The sequence below is a fragment of the Cyanistes caeruleus genome, chromosome 3 (assembly GCF_971803275.1).
Source record: "Cyanistes caeruleus chromosome 3, bCyaCae1.hap1.1, whole genome shotgun sequence".
NCBI classification, from domain to species: Eukaryota; Metazoa; Chordata; class Aves; order Passeriformes; family Paridae; genus Cyanistes; species Cyanistes caeruleus.
This window is the reverse complement of record NC_141703.1, coordinates 10,966,747-10,981,673: the sequence shown is the minus strand read 5'-3', so window position 1 is coordinate 10,981,673 and position 14,927 is coordinate 10,966,747. Positions and strand designations below refer to the sequence as shown.

The window sequence follows — 14,927 nt, the reverse complement described above, 5'->3', positions numbered from 1 at the left end:
TAGCTGAACTACCTACCCCCTGTCCCCCACTAGAGTGACCGTGTTTACTCAGGATTCACACTCAGAAGAATCTAGTTCCCCTTCTTCAATGCCAAAACAAATACCAAAAGGAGCCACAGCATGTTTAGAAATGCATCACTTTCTTGCTGTTGGTTACTATACAGAAGGAACTTATGTGAGGAGGCCATTCATCATTCTTCAGATTTGAAGAAACACCGAAACAGGGCAGCTTTGAGATTCAGGGTGTCAGTGCTTTCTATGGTGGCACACAGCCCACTGCACTCCCACTGCAAGTCAGGAAAAGCCAAGGAATGGCAAATAGCTCTGGCTGGAGATCTCATTTACTTGGTTCTTGTTGCAGGACAGCTCAGAGCTGGGAAGAAGAAGAGAGAACATGAGAGAAGCCTCCCTCTTACATCCAAGACCTCAGTTCAACTAAAATACTAGCAAGCACCCACTTTCCTGGCTCATTAAAATAGCAGGAAGGTATTTTAATTCTTTGCAAAAAGTTTTGACTCTGTCACTGCAGAACTACATGCTTTCTATTTAATGCCACTACAGTACATCCTGGTCACTATTACCTATCCTATTGTGTAACCTATGTAATTTATTGCCTTTAGATGGACAACAAAAACTTGTCTTTGCTCTCCCTGAAATACATTCACTCTTGAGGAAATAGTGTTTGAGAGGGTTTTATAATTGCATTTTTCTTTTATATTGCAATACAGTAATAATGCCTTCAATAGCAAGATTGCTTTTTTTCTATTGAATACAGAAATGGTCTTATCACAATATTCCATGTGATGCAAAACTCAGCATAAGCCTGAAGACCTAAAACTCAAATAAAACATTTTCAGCCATTGAAAATATTCTCTAAAATGCCCACATTTTAACAAATATAAATTATTTAGCAGTCAAATCTTAGCCATATATTATTTAAGGAAGTCATACTTACAAGCTACAGAAGCACCAAGGTCTTAAAATGGTAGCAGATAAATAATGAATATCTAACAAGAGGTTCTTGGAACTGACAAAACCCCAGCCAGAACCACGTCACAGCTAGGTTAGTTTGTAAGTTAGAGAATGCATTTCAGAAGAATTCAAAATAGGCAACAGAGCTTTTAAACTGTCCAAAAGCAAAACCTTGGAATTACAATTTCAAAGAGTGTTTTTTATATAAGTAATAAGTCAAGATGGAAATATTTGGAGGGCCAGAAACTGCAGCTGAAACTCAAATGGAGGTCAGAATTCAATCAACAGCTCAAAAGAGACAAAGCAAAAGAGAAAAGGGCTTTTTTGAAAAGCAGGAAACTGTGGAGAGCAGAAGAAAAAGAGAAATGACAATGAGGTGCTCCCAGCATCACAGCACTGCTTCTTCTTGGTACTTAATACTTGAGGCATCACTTGTGGCTGCTTTCCTGGGAGCTGCTGACAAGTGACTGAATGTGCCCTGACTCTTACTGTAAAAGTGTACAAGACACAGCAGAGAGAGCTAAACCTGAGTTTTCAGAAGTTATCACAAGTGTTTGCACCAGGAGCTGTGTCGACACAGGCAGGAGAGGGCTCCACATCCAGCTCAGCAGCGGCAAGGAGATGCACCCCGAGAACAAAGGAATGGCTTCATCTGAGGCAGTAACAAGTCTACATGGAGGATGTTTTAGGATATGCATGGGAAGGAAGACGTGCTCACCCACTGGAACCAGGTTCACAAAAGGAATAAGGTGTTAGGTTGCTGATTACCTTTGGCAAGAGCCAAGAAAAGTTTGTGCAAACTTGGTGGAGGAGAACTAGGAAATAGAAATTGAAAGGGATAAGACTGTTTTCAAAAGCAGGTAAGTTACATGAATGCCTCCTGACTGATCCTGTCTGAAGAGCTTATTTTTCTAAACAGGAATCAGTGTATCATCCATAAAATCATGGCTATCTGTGACAAGCAACCAGGACAACAAGAACTTGTTCACTTTTCAGCAAGTATCTCACATTTTAAGCACAAGTTATTTGTAGTGGAAGGCAGAGACAAAAGCAATTATTTTGTCATAATCAATGAAAATCAGAGCAGTGTGACCTCCATGCTGTGAGAGAGAGACAGAGCTCTCTGTGCCTGCTGTGTTGAGCACCCACAAAAGGCAAGGCTGCCGGTGGTGGCATCCCATCCTTTACTGGTGCCTCCAGTAGTACAACCAACCTCCACAGACTACAGCTCTAGTTTAATCCAGGATTGGCAAACTTCCAACCTGATATTTTTAAGGTGCAATTCCTGCCAGAGATCTTTTACATCCTTTATCAGTAACAGCTATATTCAATAAAGCCCATGCAGGTATTTAAGGCATGAACTCCCAAAGGGCTTTTTGGCTTATTTCCCTATCTAGCTCCATATTGTACTAGTTTTTATATACTACCTTTCTAATCTAAAACTAGTCTGCTTTAAAAGTCACCCTCCATTCTGCTAGGCAGCTTATTTTGTATACAGAGAGAAAAGCATTATGATTTTTTCCCCTTCTTCCATGATTCACTACACAATGCTGTTCAAAAAAATAACATCCATCTCCTGAAAACGAGGCTATCTTATCTGTATTAGCTACTAGATATTTCTTTGCTACAGTCCTGAACATGCTAAGTATAATGTCTTATTTCAAAATACTGATTTTTCTCCACTATGGAAAGTACTTGGGCTTTATGTGGTATGCAGTAGGAAGTTGTGGTTTGTTTCAAACAAAATCTCTCTGCTGTTCAGTTGAGCAAGAGCTTTGTTTACTACAGCTTTCTGTGTGAAACATCTTCCTACATCTTCTCCATTCTCCCAAGCCCTCCTGATAACAAGTCTCTGATGGAGCCACTGTAATTGATTAGCACCATTCAAAGAAGACATACATGGAGAGAAGATCTATGACACTGCCGACTCTTGCATTATTTCCTTGACAAGCCCAAAGTAAATGATTAGTGCATTAAATCCCCAATGTAAGAAGCACCTAGCTCTTACAGAAGCAAGAAAAAAAAGACTATGAAAATGCCAATAGACTGCACTATAAAAGCTGAAGATAGAAAAAGGCACACAAACCCGTGCTTTTTTGGTAGAACTAAATGATCTATATCTTACAGTCTGGTTTTGGTAATTCACAGTTGTAATTACCAATCTTCCAGGGTCAACATCTTCTGGTTTTTGTGCTGCTTGCCCAAGATTACAGAGTATAAAGAGGACTGCAGTGATGTGATGCTTTAAGTATCCAGTTGGGTTTTTTTTTATGGTGATTAATAAAGATAACTTCAATTAAATGTGAAGTTAGAAATGGTAAATGATACTTTGTATTGGAAGACTAAAGAAATGGCAACAAGCAACAACAAAGAAAGAGAAAGTTAAGAGGACTCAACCTTTACCCTCTATGAAATTACTCATTTGTCTGAAGAAAATGCAGTTTTATAACTCATTTTATCCCCTAAAAATTTTACCAAACTGAATTCCATCTAACTGTACAGTATAATTATTTTGCAGTCTTTTTACTTCAAATTCAGCTGGTGGTATAACCCACCTGTTTTCCTCCTCCAGGTCTGCGAGGATTCTCTCCAGTTCCCCTCTTTCCTCACTCTCCAGAGAAATCAGGATCTGGGCAGGGCTTCGGGGCTGGCTCAGGGGGGACTCCTGGTTCAGACTTTGGCAGTAGTGCTGGATTAACAAGTGTTCATCATCGCTGGAAAACACAGGAGGATAAAACAGGCTGTTCCCTTCCTTCTTTTCAACCTCACAGTGAATACGAGGAGATGAGTCACTCCCAGTCTCTCATTTCTTACAAAGAGATTTGCTGAACTCTTTGTAACCAACAGCAGAGCACCTTAAAGCAAAATCTGCTGACCTGTTTCACTGAGTCTCTGGTAATTTTCCTTCTCTGCAGAGACCACCTCCCTCCTTCTCTGCTTCTCAGATACTTAAAGCCAAGTTTTGCAACAGCTGACAACTTCAGCTCTCCCGACAAACTTCAACTAGGAATTTACTTGCAAAAAGAAAACAATCTTCTGCTGTCTGAGCTGCATTGTGGAAGGGTCATTCAAGCAAGGCCAATGCATTTATTCTTGTACCTACCACCTCTCCTTATGTAATAAGTGTGTGTTTTATTTATCTTTTTTTTTTCTCCATAACATTCTAAATTAGGTAAACAAAAAAAAAAACACCCTGAACTAATATAATGGAAGTATGTTATCGTCCACTCATATGTTTGACTTTTTTAAAATTTAAAAGTGATGTACACTGTTAGAATACAAATATATTCTGTTTAATACATATGATCCCCTTCTCTATTTCTATTGCCCCTGAAGCTGTCTGGCAACTGAAACAGAAATATCTCTAGAAGAGAAAAGGAAATACAATTCTGAAGACCTTGATCACCTCCCAGAACTACACAGATTGTTTTAAGTGTGGTTTAGGTGCTAAGGAGATGAATCCAAGCCCTAAGCAATGCAACTTACACAAGCAGTCACTGAGAAACCATGAAAGGTTTCCCTTGACACCATAAGACAAGGTCAATAAAAATGACACTGCTGCTGGAGATCGCATAGAACAAAATAATTCAGTCTAGTCAGTCTAGGGTTTTTTCCTGTTATGCTTCTAAACCAGAATTTAACAGGCATTTTGAACAGCTGTTATTGTTCAAAAATTATAATTTTCCTTGTTTTCATTTTGATCCTGAAAATGTTAATGATGCAATTTTATGACTGCAGGAGAGCCAAAGCAATGTAGAGCACATTAACATTAGTTCATAAAAGAGAATTATTAATTTTTCACAAAAGGAGAGGCTTGCCAGTTCCTAAATTTATACTTTTCATGGAACACTATGACTTCCTTCAAACCAGTGCTTTGCATTTATAAATACTCTTATGGGTGTCAAGTGAATTAACAGTGAACAAGTGAGGTAACTATTGCAGTATAATGTCACTTCACAAGCATACTCTTTTTGTGTGATTTTCAGCCTGCGCAGATATTTTATATATCATTGCTGTGACACTACATAATGAAACATTTTTTGATATATAAATATATATATATTATGTTTTTATTTCCTGCCTTCTTTGTTTCCATCTATCACTCTACCTGTACTGATCAGCCAAATAATCCAAACCCTGCAAGTTTATACTTAAGAATAATCTGACAAGCAAAACTGAAGTAATTACAGATCTGAATTCATGGTAAGCTTTGATTTTGCTGCAATTTGTATCCATCTGGATAATATTTCTTCCAAAATTCAAAATGCACAGTTCTATTCTCATTTTAATAGTACAAACTGAGGAACAAAGTAGATCCCTAACTTACTAATTGAATCATGACAATACAAATTCCAATTGATCAAAAAATGAACTGAACAGTAAAATAAAGGTGTAATACAAAAGATACAGTATATGCATTATTTCTGTGACAAGGACACTGAAATATTTCAGTGGGACAACACAGAATTCCATCCATTAGAGCATTACTACTATCCATAATAATACCAAATGAACGTACTACTTGGAAACAAAGTTTAAAGTTTTCATTAATTACAAGAAACTATACTGACATTGCATCTATATTAGTTTTGAGGTGACATTTTAACTTTCCCCTTTTACCAATATATTAAACGAATGTTCTTGGTTCTACAGGGGTTTTTCTTTCAAAGGCAACAATTGTAGGCAACAGTCCTTCCAAGTCAAAAGAGAAACTATTTTGAATCAAAGAAACAGTTTTAACACTATCCAAGAACATCATGAGCTCACAGGCTCAGTCAACCCCATAAAATGCTATTCATTTGGAATCTCAATTTAAATGAATGAAAATTGGCCAGAATTCTGTGTTGTAAAGGACTGCTAAAAATTTAATTGACTGAATTTTCAAAAAAACACATCCCTTAAACTGTGATAAAGATGAGATCATTTAGAATAGTTAAAAACATTTTTAGAGAAGTTGAGATTTTCATATCTGATTGATTTAGAATCCATGCTATGGCTTCCCCTACACAGTTAATGAACCAAGATCAAATTTTCAAACACACCCATGACATAGCTGCTTCTGTGCTGTCTTCAGAAACATTATACACAATTAGTTCTATGTCCTTTTATTCAGAGAATAAACAAGACCAAGAATATTATCAAAGGAGAACCACAAAGGGCTTTAGTGAGATATCAGATTTAACTACTTCTTAAAAATCAGAACTTTTATTTATAACTCTGCATTTAAAGTAATAAAATGAATGCTTGTCATTGATCTGTCCAACTTAGAGTTTACTACTGCTAGTATCTCACATGATGATCAGTCCCTCCTGGCTTACTCTTGCAATGTATTTCAGGTATTTATAGACCAAAGGTTTCTGTTTAGCCTCACTTATGTTTTGTATGACACTTTTCCAACACCACCATTTTCTAGCTTACAGCAATTTTACCATGATTAAGCTTGCAGTAAGATAGAAGGGGGATTTTTGAATCTTTGTCCTTAGAACTCATCAGATGATGACCATATTCTGAATATGGAAATTATTTGCTGAATACATCAGTAATTTTTGGAAATAAATTAGTGGTTTTAATTTTGAAGGTATCAATCATTTGTTCTATAAATTTGGTATTAAGCTATAAACCATTGATCCAGACACTATGATACAAATTTAAAGGACACGAGCACATGATTAAATTGAACCAGATGTGATACATGGCCATGCAAATTCAGCTCTAGAAAATTTCATTACAAGTTATTAATCTTCCCTAGAAAATACATGTCAAAACCATGAAAACAGCCTACTTACATGCTCTCATTTGGTGAAATACTGTCATTTAGGTAAGAACCATTGGTGTTCTCCATTTCTGCTAGCCTGTGGAAAAAAACCAAGACTCATTAAAACCAATTATGTTTTTCAAAAACTTTGTTTGTTCTAACATTCTGGAAAGAATTAAAGAGCGTGATGTTTCTGATGAATTTGAAACTCAAATTAATTTACACTCGCTGCTTATTACCAAAAGGTTTTGCAATAAGCTATCACAAAAGATTGTTACAATGGCCTGGCTAAACTCACTGCTAAGTTTTCAGCTCTTTCTCTGAGGTTCTAGTCCAATTTCTCTTCGTTAATTAATTCCAAAATCAAAGAAAAGCCTTAAGATGCCAGGGGATTACACAAATTGCTTTGTACCTGGCAATATCATTGTCAAAACTGTAACGATCAGTCATTTCTCATCAGTTTTCACACTCAGCCCCTCCTAAACGTCCTGCATAATTCAGAAACACCTCTCCTGATCAAGTGATACTGGAGGAGAGAGAGGCCAGAATAACTATTTTTCACTACCTCAGTCCTTGAAAATTTACTTTCTTGGTGGAAAAACATTTTCTTATTTGCACAAATAATCCACTTGTTGATTCTTAGGAGCAGTATGAAAGCAGAGAATTTAACTAAAGCAGTGATATATAACTACTTTAATCCTCCAAATCAAGAAAAAATCCTGTTTGTGGTATTTCATGAGGTGAGTTAGTATTATAATGACACCTGAGATTTATATGACAGTTTGGAGGTTTCTGCTCTTCTCATTTGTACTGTTATATCAGGATCCATATTAAAAACTAAACCCTATGCAGAATCAAAAATGGGTTTGGGTTGGAAGGGGCTTTTAAAGGCCTCCAGTCCAACCCCCTGCACTAAGCAGGGACATCTTCCACTCAAACGGGTGGCTCAGAGCCCTGTGCAGTCTGACTTTAAATGTTTTCAGGGATGGGGCATCTACCACCTCTGTGGGCAACCTGTTCCCAGTGCTTCATCATCCTCACTGCAAAAATTCCTTCCTTACATCTAGTCTGAATTTGTCCTCTTTCCATTTAAAATACTACCTCTTGTCCTATCACCACAGATCCTGATATTAAAATATCAGTAACTGAATGTACAGCTTAATGAGAACCCCAAGGGACCTAAAGATCAATTCTGACCACAAAGGTTCTCTGATAGGCAAGTTAGGATGGGCTGGTTAGCAGCAACCACAGACGATGCTCTTGCATCCCAGAGCCTGTAAAGCAAAACCCCAAATTTTATGTTTCTTTAAGAAGTGCTCAGGTAGCCTCTAGCTCTTCTTTTTTTCTTTTTAAAGTAATTTTAGAGAAAGATCTGCCTAATGTCCAGCTGGTCTCATACCTGCTAGCATAATGTTCAATGCGTGAATGAGTATCATCGTGTGAGAGCTGAGGGGACGAGGCAGGCCTATAAGGCAGAAAACACTGATTAATCACAAACAATACCCCTTTAAAAGTAAAAAGACACTTAGCTATGCCTATATCCTCACATCTCTTTGCCTTATGCCACCTTTGATAAAAAGCAAGTTAGAAGTCCAGGCGCTGTGTGTGCCTCCTCAAGCCATCGGTGCAATGTTTTGTGGTGCCACACTGGGCATCCTGACCATTTGCAATCCATCTGCTGCCACGATTCTTCTTCACACCAACTCCCAAAGAAGCCTTTTTCCAAAGGATTTATAGAAGAGCCTTCACCCTGGTTTTCCCTTCACACCTGCCTCCTTCATTGGCATTTCTGCTTCAAATGCAGCCCTCCACATGCTGCGGAAGTCCTGCTGGGAAGCTCTCCTCTGCCTCCCACCCTGCTCCAGTGTCTGCTTCCAGCACATCCCACTTCAAAGAGCCTTTAAGAATTATTCCACAAGCAACTAGAAATAAATACAAGAAGCATAAAATGTCTGAAATTAGCCTTTAATAACACACTGCAGACACTGTTGATTTTGCCTGTCTTTCAAAAGTTGCAATCTCAGCGGTAGCTCAGTGTGTTATACAGGGGGACACTGCATTATGTTGGGTTTTCTGCCTGAAAGATGGCATGGGGTCTTCTTCAGTTTTCTGTTGATGAAAACAATCCATAGGACTTTTCTCATCAATTACAGCCTCAGCTCTGGAAAACATCAACATTAAACTATGTTGCCTATGCAGCTCAGATGGCACCCTTTGCTGCAAGGTGGGATTTAGCCAATCTATGTGTGGTGAGGTGCCAGACTAACAAAGAGTGATGCAGCTTCCCAAACTGTATAGCAATTTCATACCTTTCAACTATAAATTGAAAAAAAAAAATTGTATTTTCAATATAAATTTCAACTGCCCTTTATTTCATCTCTGCCGACTCTCCTTCTGGAACTCCTGACTGAGGAAGGAGTTTCTCCCCATTTTGAATTGTTGGATACTGTGGTTCAGGCTGGGACTGCCTGAAATTGATTGTATTGCATCACACAAGCTGGCAATTTACTTGTTTTAAACCAAAATTGTAATGATCTTCTGGTTTTTAATGTTCCTGTGTTAGGAGTTTGACAATCCTGCTGTAAATCTACAGGACTTCTCAGCTTCCAGGTTTCTAATCAGACTCCAAAGGGCTCTAGATTAGGATCCTTCTGAATTCATAGCTATATGCTGGATACACACAATTCATCATCATTAATATCTCATCTCACAGAACAGCAAAGTTTTTCCTCTAAGACATTATAGGCCAAGTATAACAAATCTCATTTTGTCTTTGAAATGAGCTTTGGCCTCTACTTTTACTCATCACATATTCAAGCATTACAGCACACCAGAGGACAAATACTCAGTTTCACAGAGTTCCTCAGTGCAGCAGAAATACAGTGGATGGGCAACTGCTTCTCTGTGACCTGATATCTCATTCTGTGTAAAAACGTGAAGGGAAGGGAGGGGAAAAGGATGCAATTTCTTTAGAGCAGCGGATCATGGCACAAGATAACAATGGTCTTCTGATAAATTACAGTTACGCTCATTTTTTCTATTTTTTCGTCACACAGCAGATGTTAAGCTGGTCTTAACTGGTGCCATCAGTGAAAGAAGAGGTCTCGTTTTCAGCACACACACAAACGTTGATGCTAATACTGTGCATGGACTAGGAAATATGTGTTAAAAGTAGTTTCAGTTTTGAGTGGGATCATTCTCTCAGTGCCTCTCACCCTGACATTGCTCATGCATTTGGGACAGCACTTGCTTGGGACCTACTGGGCAATGAGATGCCTCTTTTTGCAGTACTGCATGGCAAAAAGTCAGGCCTGACTGCATGAATATATCCTTGCTGCCTTGAAGTTATGCTGTAACTTCAAAAGTGACCAAGTTGTGTAATATATATAAAAATACATATTTTTTAAAATACAACATGTTGCTGTGTAACTTGGAGCTGATTCTGCCAGCTGCAAGCAGGGAGTGAGTCTACAATTCCAGGTTTGTCTCTGCTTCAGAACATACTGCAGGGGAGATATACCTGAAACAGCTTTTTAGAAGTCTGCTTAAGAAAGCAGACTTGCTAGAGAAGCATTGCTTTGTGTTGAACTCAGCTGCTCAGAGGTACTTTTGCCAGGCTCTGAGGAAACTTGAGAACAACTGTATTTTACGTACTCTTAGTGGCCACCTGTGCTAGAGCTCACAGCCCTTCCTTTCTAAGCACAAATATCCAGCACATCTAATCAGCTCAAACAGTCAGCAGGAAGGCTGAGTTGCACAGCCAATATTTAGCCAAGATAACCACCCCTTTTACAAGGGCTCCACAGCTGCCTTGTTCATGCTGGGGTCTGCAGGAGCAGCCTGGGAGTTCTAGTCAAGTCAAGTAGTGACCAAGTGGCAAACGCCACTTTCCTGCAATTCCCTGCACCCCCAGAGACCTGGCTGGCAGGATGAGGGTACTTTTCTTTGTTCAGCATTTTAGTTGATGCCTCCTGAAAGTGTAGAAACAAGTAAATTGTATTTGCATCCTTGCACCATCACAGTTCAAGTAAAAAGATACAAATTCTCACAATTTGTGAACTGTCCCTTTAATGCCTGGCAAACAGTGTATCTGGACAAAATACTGGACAATAATCAGTAAGAACCATTCATTTTCAACAACAAAAAAATATCTATTTATAAACAGTTCCCTGTATATCACATGTTGGTGTCAGAAGAGCACTAGCATTGCTAAGTGCTGCCAGGTGATGCTTTTCTGAGGCACTTCAAGGATAACCAGAAAACTGGCACGAGAGCACCAGAAAAAGGCATGAGTGTAGAAAACATGGAGAAGTTTTATGATAACTGGTTTGTCTGCTGGAGCTGGCATCACCCTGTAACCGAGAAACGGCTTTAAACCTGGGTAGCTCAGTAACTTGAATTGCAGGTCAAGTGCTATAGCATGAAGGAAAGAAATAAAGTTAGCAGAACAAAATTAAGGGCTATTCTTTCCAGCCACTATTAATTTCTTATTTTTCTGCTTCATTGTCAGACCAGATGGAAGGATTATGCTCCAGAAGATACCTGAGTTAGTCTGACAAAAAGTGCAAACTCTCTGCACAAATCCTGTTCCTCAGATATCACATGTGTTAAACTCCCTGTAGTATATAACTGTGAACCTTTGGTGTGAAGCTATCGGTGTAGGCACACCACAATGTTATTACTACAAGTAACTAGAAATAACCATGTTATGACAGCCTAATTTCATATTATGTCAGACACAGCAATGGTATTCCACATGATCCAAGCTTTCTCTGAATGTTACTTTTGACTTTGAGATTGTTCTGAAATGTAAGGAATCTAGATCCATAGCTGCATCTATAAAAGTGCATCCTCAAGCTCAAAGTGCCTCTATTTCAGCTTGGCTCCACACTTTTGGCATCTCTGTGGGTGAATTCTCAGCCATATGAGGTTTGCAGTATTAGATGTGTTTCTTGGTTGCTTAAATTTCCTAGAGGTAGAACACTTCCCTTAGCTTCCCAAGGGTTTGTGCTCCCAATGAAAATTATAAATCAGTATTCCAATGTATACATTTCACTCGTTTATTCTACAAAAAGTTCAATGGAGTTGCAAGCCATATACAATTTACCATATAGAAATATAAAAAATCTATTTATTAGTTTCTCATTAGTTATCAATATTTGAATTAAAATTTATCCTTATTTAACATTATTCTAGAAACATCTGTGTAACACTAGAAGTAGCAAATGCCACAATGGTAAATATATATCTACCTTTAGTTTATGCTGAGGCTATTACTACAACAGTAAGACAATGCATGTGCTGGAGTAGTGCAAGAATGAAAATCTATTCCACAGCTGAAAACCCCATGTTCTTTAACTTCTGAAAAAATACAGTAAACATTTCCCCATTTCAACCTGCCTTCACAAATCTGAAAGTATCTAAAAGACTGTAATAAAATACTCAGTGAGCTCTGGATTAAATGGGGCACTCAAGTGTGCACAGTTGCACATAGCACCAAATTACAGCTTTATCTGCAAAACTGTGTCATTCTTGAAAACTGAATTAAATCCATATCAAGTTCCATATCTGTCTTTCAAAAAGCATTTAGTACACATTCAGAGGGATCAACACTTATTCAGAAACACAGGCTTTTAAATGACAAACTTTGATAAGCATTAGTAGGTCTGCACAAAACCCCTGTTAATTCGATGAAAAATACATACTCCAGAAAGAGTACAAAGTACAAAATCCATGACTGCTGGAAATTCCAGGATTTATCTCATTCTACTCATTTGGGATCAAAACATTCCTTCAGAGAGTGCATCAAAGGAAATAATCATAAAGAAAGAAGGAAATGATCTCATGTAAAAATAAATGAAGAAATAAACAAAAAGAAAAAGTGAGGGAGCGCAGCAGCAGTAGCAGCAGCAGCACACTTCAGCAAAAGTACTCACGCAGAATCTACTGGCCAGAAGTTGATCAGAGTAACAGGACTGCAAGACAAAAAATGAGGAGGTGAAGAGAAAGGCAGAAGAAACTCAGCAGCAAAATAATTACAGAAAGTTTAAAAAAAAAAAAGTCACAATAACTAAAAAGCAGAAATCCAACAGACCAACATGAATGGCTGTGAAGAGCAACCAACCAAAAAGTGAGAAAAAAAACCTTGGAATCTAAAATTTAAAAAGAGAAAGAGAAAGAGCGAGAACAAGCTGCATGCAATTGCCATTAAACAACTGATTAAACGTGTAAAGAACCAAAGGGAGCTGGGTTAAGTCATTGATTTCTCCATGTGCATCATTACTGCTTTTTTTTCCCATGAAGACATCAAAGTCATTTAGTAAGACTTAATTTATAGGCTGAGAAAAGAAGAAATCATCTAGGAAGGTCACAAATACCGTAGCCTAATTAAAAAAAGAAAACCAAGGAAAGATACCCATTTGGAAGAAAAAAAAAATAATAAATGTATCATTAGCCTCCAAATTGCACATCAAACTTAGAAGTCTGTAAGACTGCCAGTAAGACTGTGAGTATTTTTTTTTTAACTGAAGCTGAAGTTCCTGTATAAGGACAGGTGAAAGCAGATAAAGGCAATGACAACTGGAAGCCCAGCTTGTGTTTTCCTGCCAGGCGAGGTAAACAGAAATGAAAGACATAAAGAGGCTTTATGCATTTAGGAAGTGAAAGGAGTTGGCACCAGCTGGGGAGCTCAAATAGTGTACCAAATGAATTGCTACTTAAACACTTCAGAGCTACTCACGTTTCCATGTTGTCTCCCTCCAAGACAGTCTGCACAGGCAGGTAGCCCATTCGTGGGTGCTTTGCAAAATATCTTTTTGTTCGAAATTTGTTTTTTAGTACCTTGGCAAAGTCACGGACGTCTTCTCCTGAAGTTGTCTGAAAGCCACAAATCACAATGAAATCATCTTTCATGAGGTTGTCACTGTTTTTCAGTTACCTCTTCTTTTGCTGGGTCAGTCGGAAGAGCTGTGATCACACCAAGCAAAGCTGCCAAAGGGTTGAGCCCCAGAACCACTAATCTTTTTTTGTCCATCACTGTCACCTTACAATGCACTACAGAGACACTGCTAGTGGGGAGGAAGGAGGGAAAGAGAAGTTTCAAAACCCCCTGAAAGGCTCATGCTTCACCTCAGGTGATCTCAAGAAGACAAGCAACAATTAGACCATAATTTGTCATTTCCTCACCTGGCTGTGGGGGTACTCTCTGCCTATTTTTGGTTCAGCACTAAAATGGCTGTAGTGGAGGACACACAGCCAGTCCGTGTGTCCAGCTGGGTGCTTCACTGTCTGGATCCCAACTCTTACCACACACTTGGCACGCATCTCCATCTCATGGACCTGTCAATCTATGAAAGTCTCTAGGTACCTTTTCTTTCCAGTTTCCCTCCTCAGCCTTCTGTGCCATTAGTAGTTTGATCAAAGGGGAAAAAAAAAAGCAGGTGAGAGCTTCTGAAAGCTCTCAGATCAGTTATTTCTTCCTGTACCTGTTCAATGTGAAGCTAGCAGGCATTTAAGATCAATACTCTGAGGAGAGAACAATTTGCATGAAGTTTTCTACTCCCTTGCCCTGCAGCAGGCTTCCTTTCCTGCTGTAGAGACCAGCAGAGGAGCACAGTGTAGATTTAGAAAGACCAGAAAGAGTCAGGAAGAGTTTCAAGGATGTCTGCTGTGAAGATGCAAGACTTACTGAGAGCCTGACGAAGAATCAGGCAATTTTATGATGAATTTTAATGTAAGACTTCAATTACTTCAGTCAGGCTGCACTCCCTTCTCTGAACCTGGCAGAAACACTAGACCCTGAAGTACTGATCTTTTACAGTAAATTAAGTTCCTCCTGACCCACATAACAATATTGCTCCACCAATCTATCTAATTTAAAAGAAAGAAATTAGGGAAAAGTTAATCTTTCTGACACTTTTACTGACTCCTATGCCATCTGCATAGAGGGGAAGGACGTGCTGGAACCTATCAGTTAAGCCAACCTTCACTGAGCTGCTCAAACACACATACATAGATTTTTAAAAGGTAGAAAAATTAAAGATGCCCTGAAAAAATATCTGCAGAAAGACTGAAAAGCCTTAACAGAAAAAGCAAATATTATCCCTGTACTTACAACACCTAGAAGCTTCATGTAAAGCTGGAAAGAATTTGGCTCCCTTTCTGCCAGTCTGTCTGGCAGGAACACTCTGTGTAAGCAATG

At 38.6% G+C, this 14,927-nt stretch overlaps 1 protein-coding gene across 28 annotated transcripts in view; it reads right to left on the bottom strand.

The window, feature by feature from the left end:
* Nucleotides 1-14,927, bottom strand: part of DMD (dystrophin) — a 1,136,032-nt gene that overhangs the window by 24,555 nt on the left and 1,096,550 nt on the right. For 20 of the 28 annotated variants that reach the window (XM_086879790.1, XM_086879801.1, XM_086879781.1 and 17 more), the window contains 5 exons: nucleotides 13,467-13,603; nucleotides 12,664-12,702; nucleotides 8,127-8,192; nucleotides 6,759-6,824; nucleotides 3,528-3,686 (listed from right to left, as the gene is read on the bottom strand). In XM_086879790.1, coding sequence (XP_086735916.1) covers nucleotides 3,528-3,686; nucleotides 6,759-6,824; nucleotides 8,127-8,192; nucleotides 12,664-12,702; nucleotides 13,467-13,603 — 467 coding nt within the window. The remainder of the gene's footprint in view (nucleotides 1-3,527; nucleotides 3,687-6,758; nucleotides 6,825-8,126; nucleotides 8,193-12,663; nucleotides 12,703-13,466; nucleotides 13,604-14,927) is intronic. The other 8 variants (XM_086879786.1, XM_086879788.1, XM_086879782.1 and 5 more) reach the window with 2 other exon arrangements.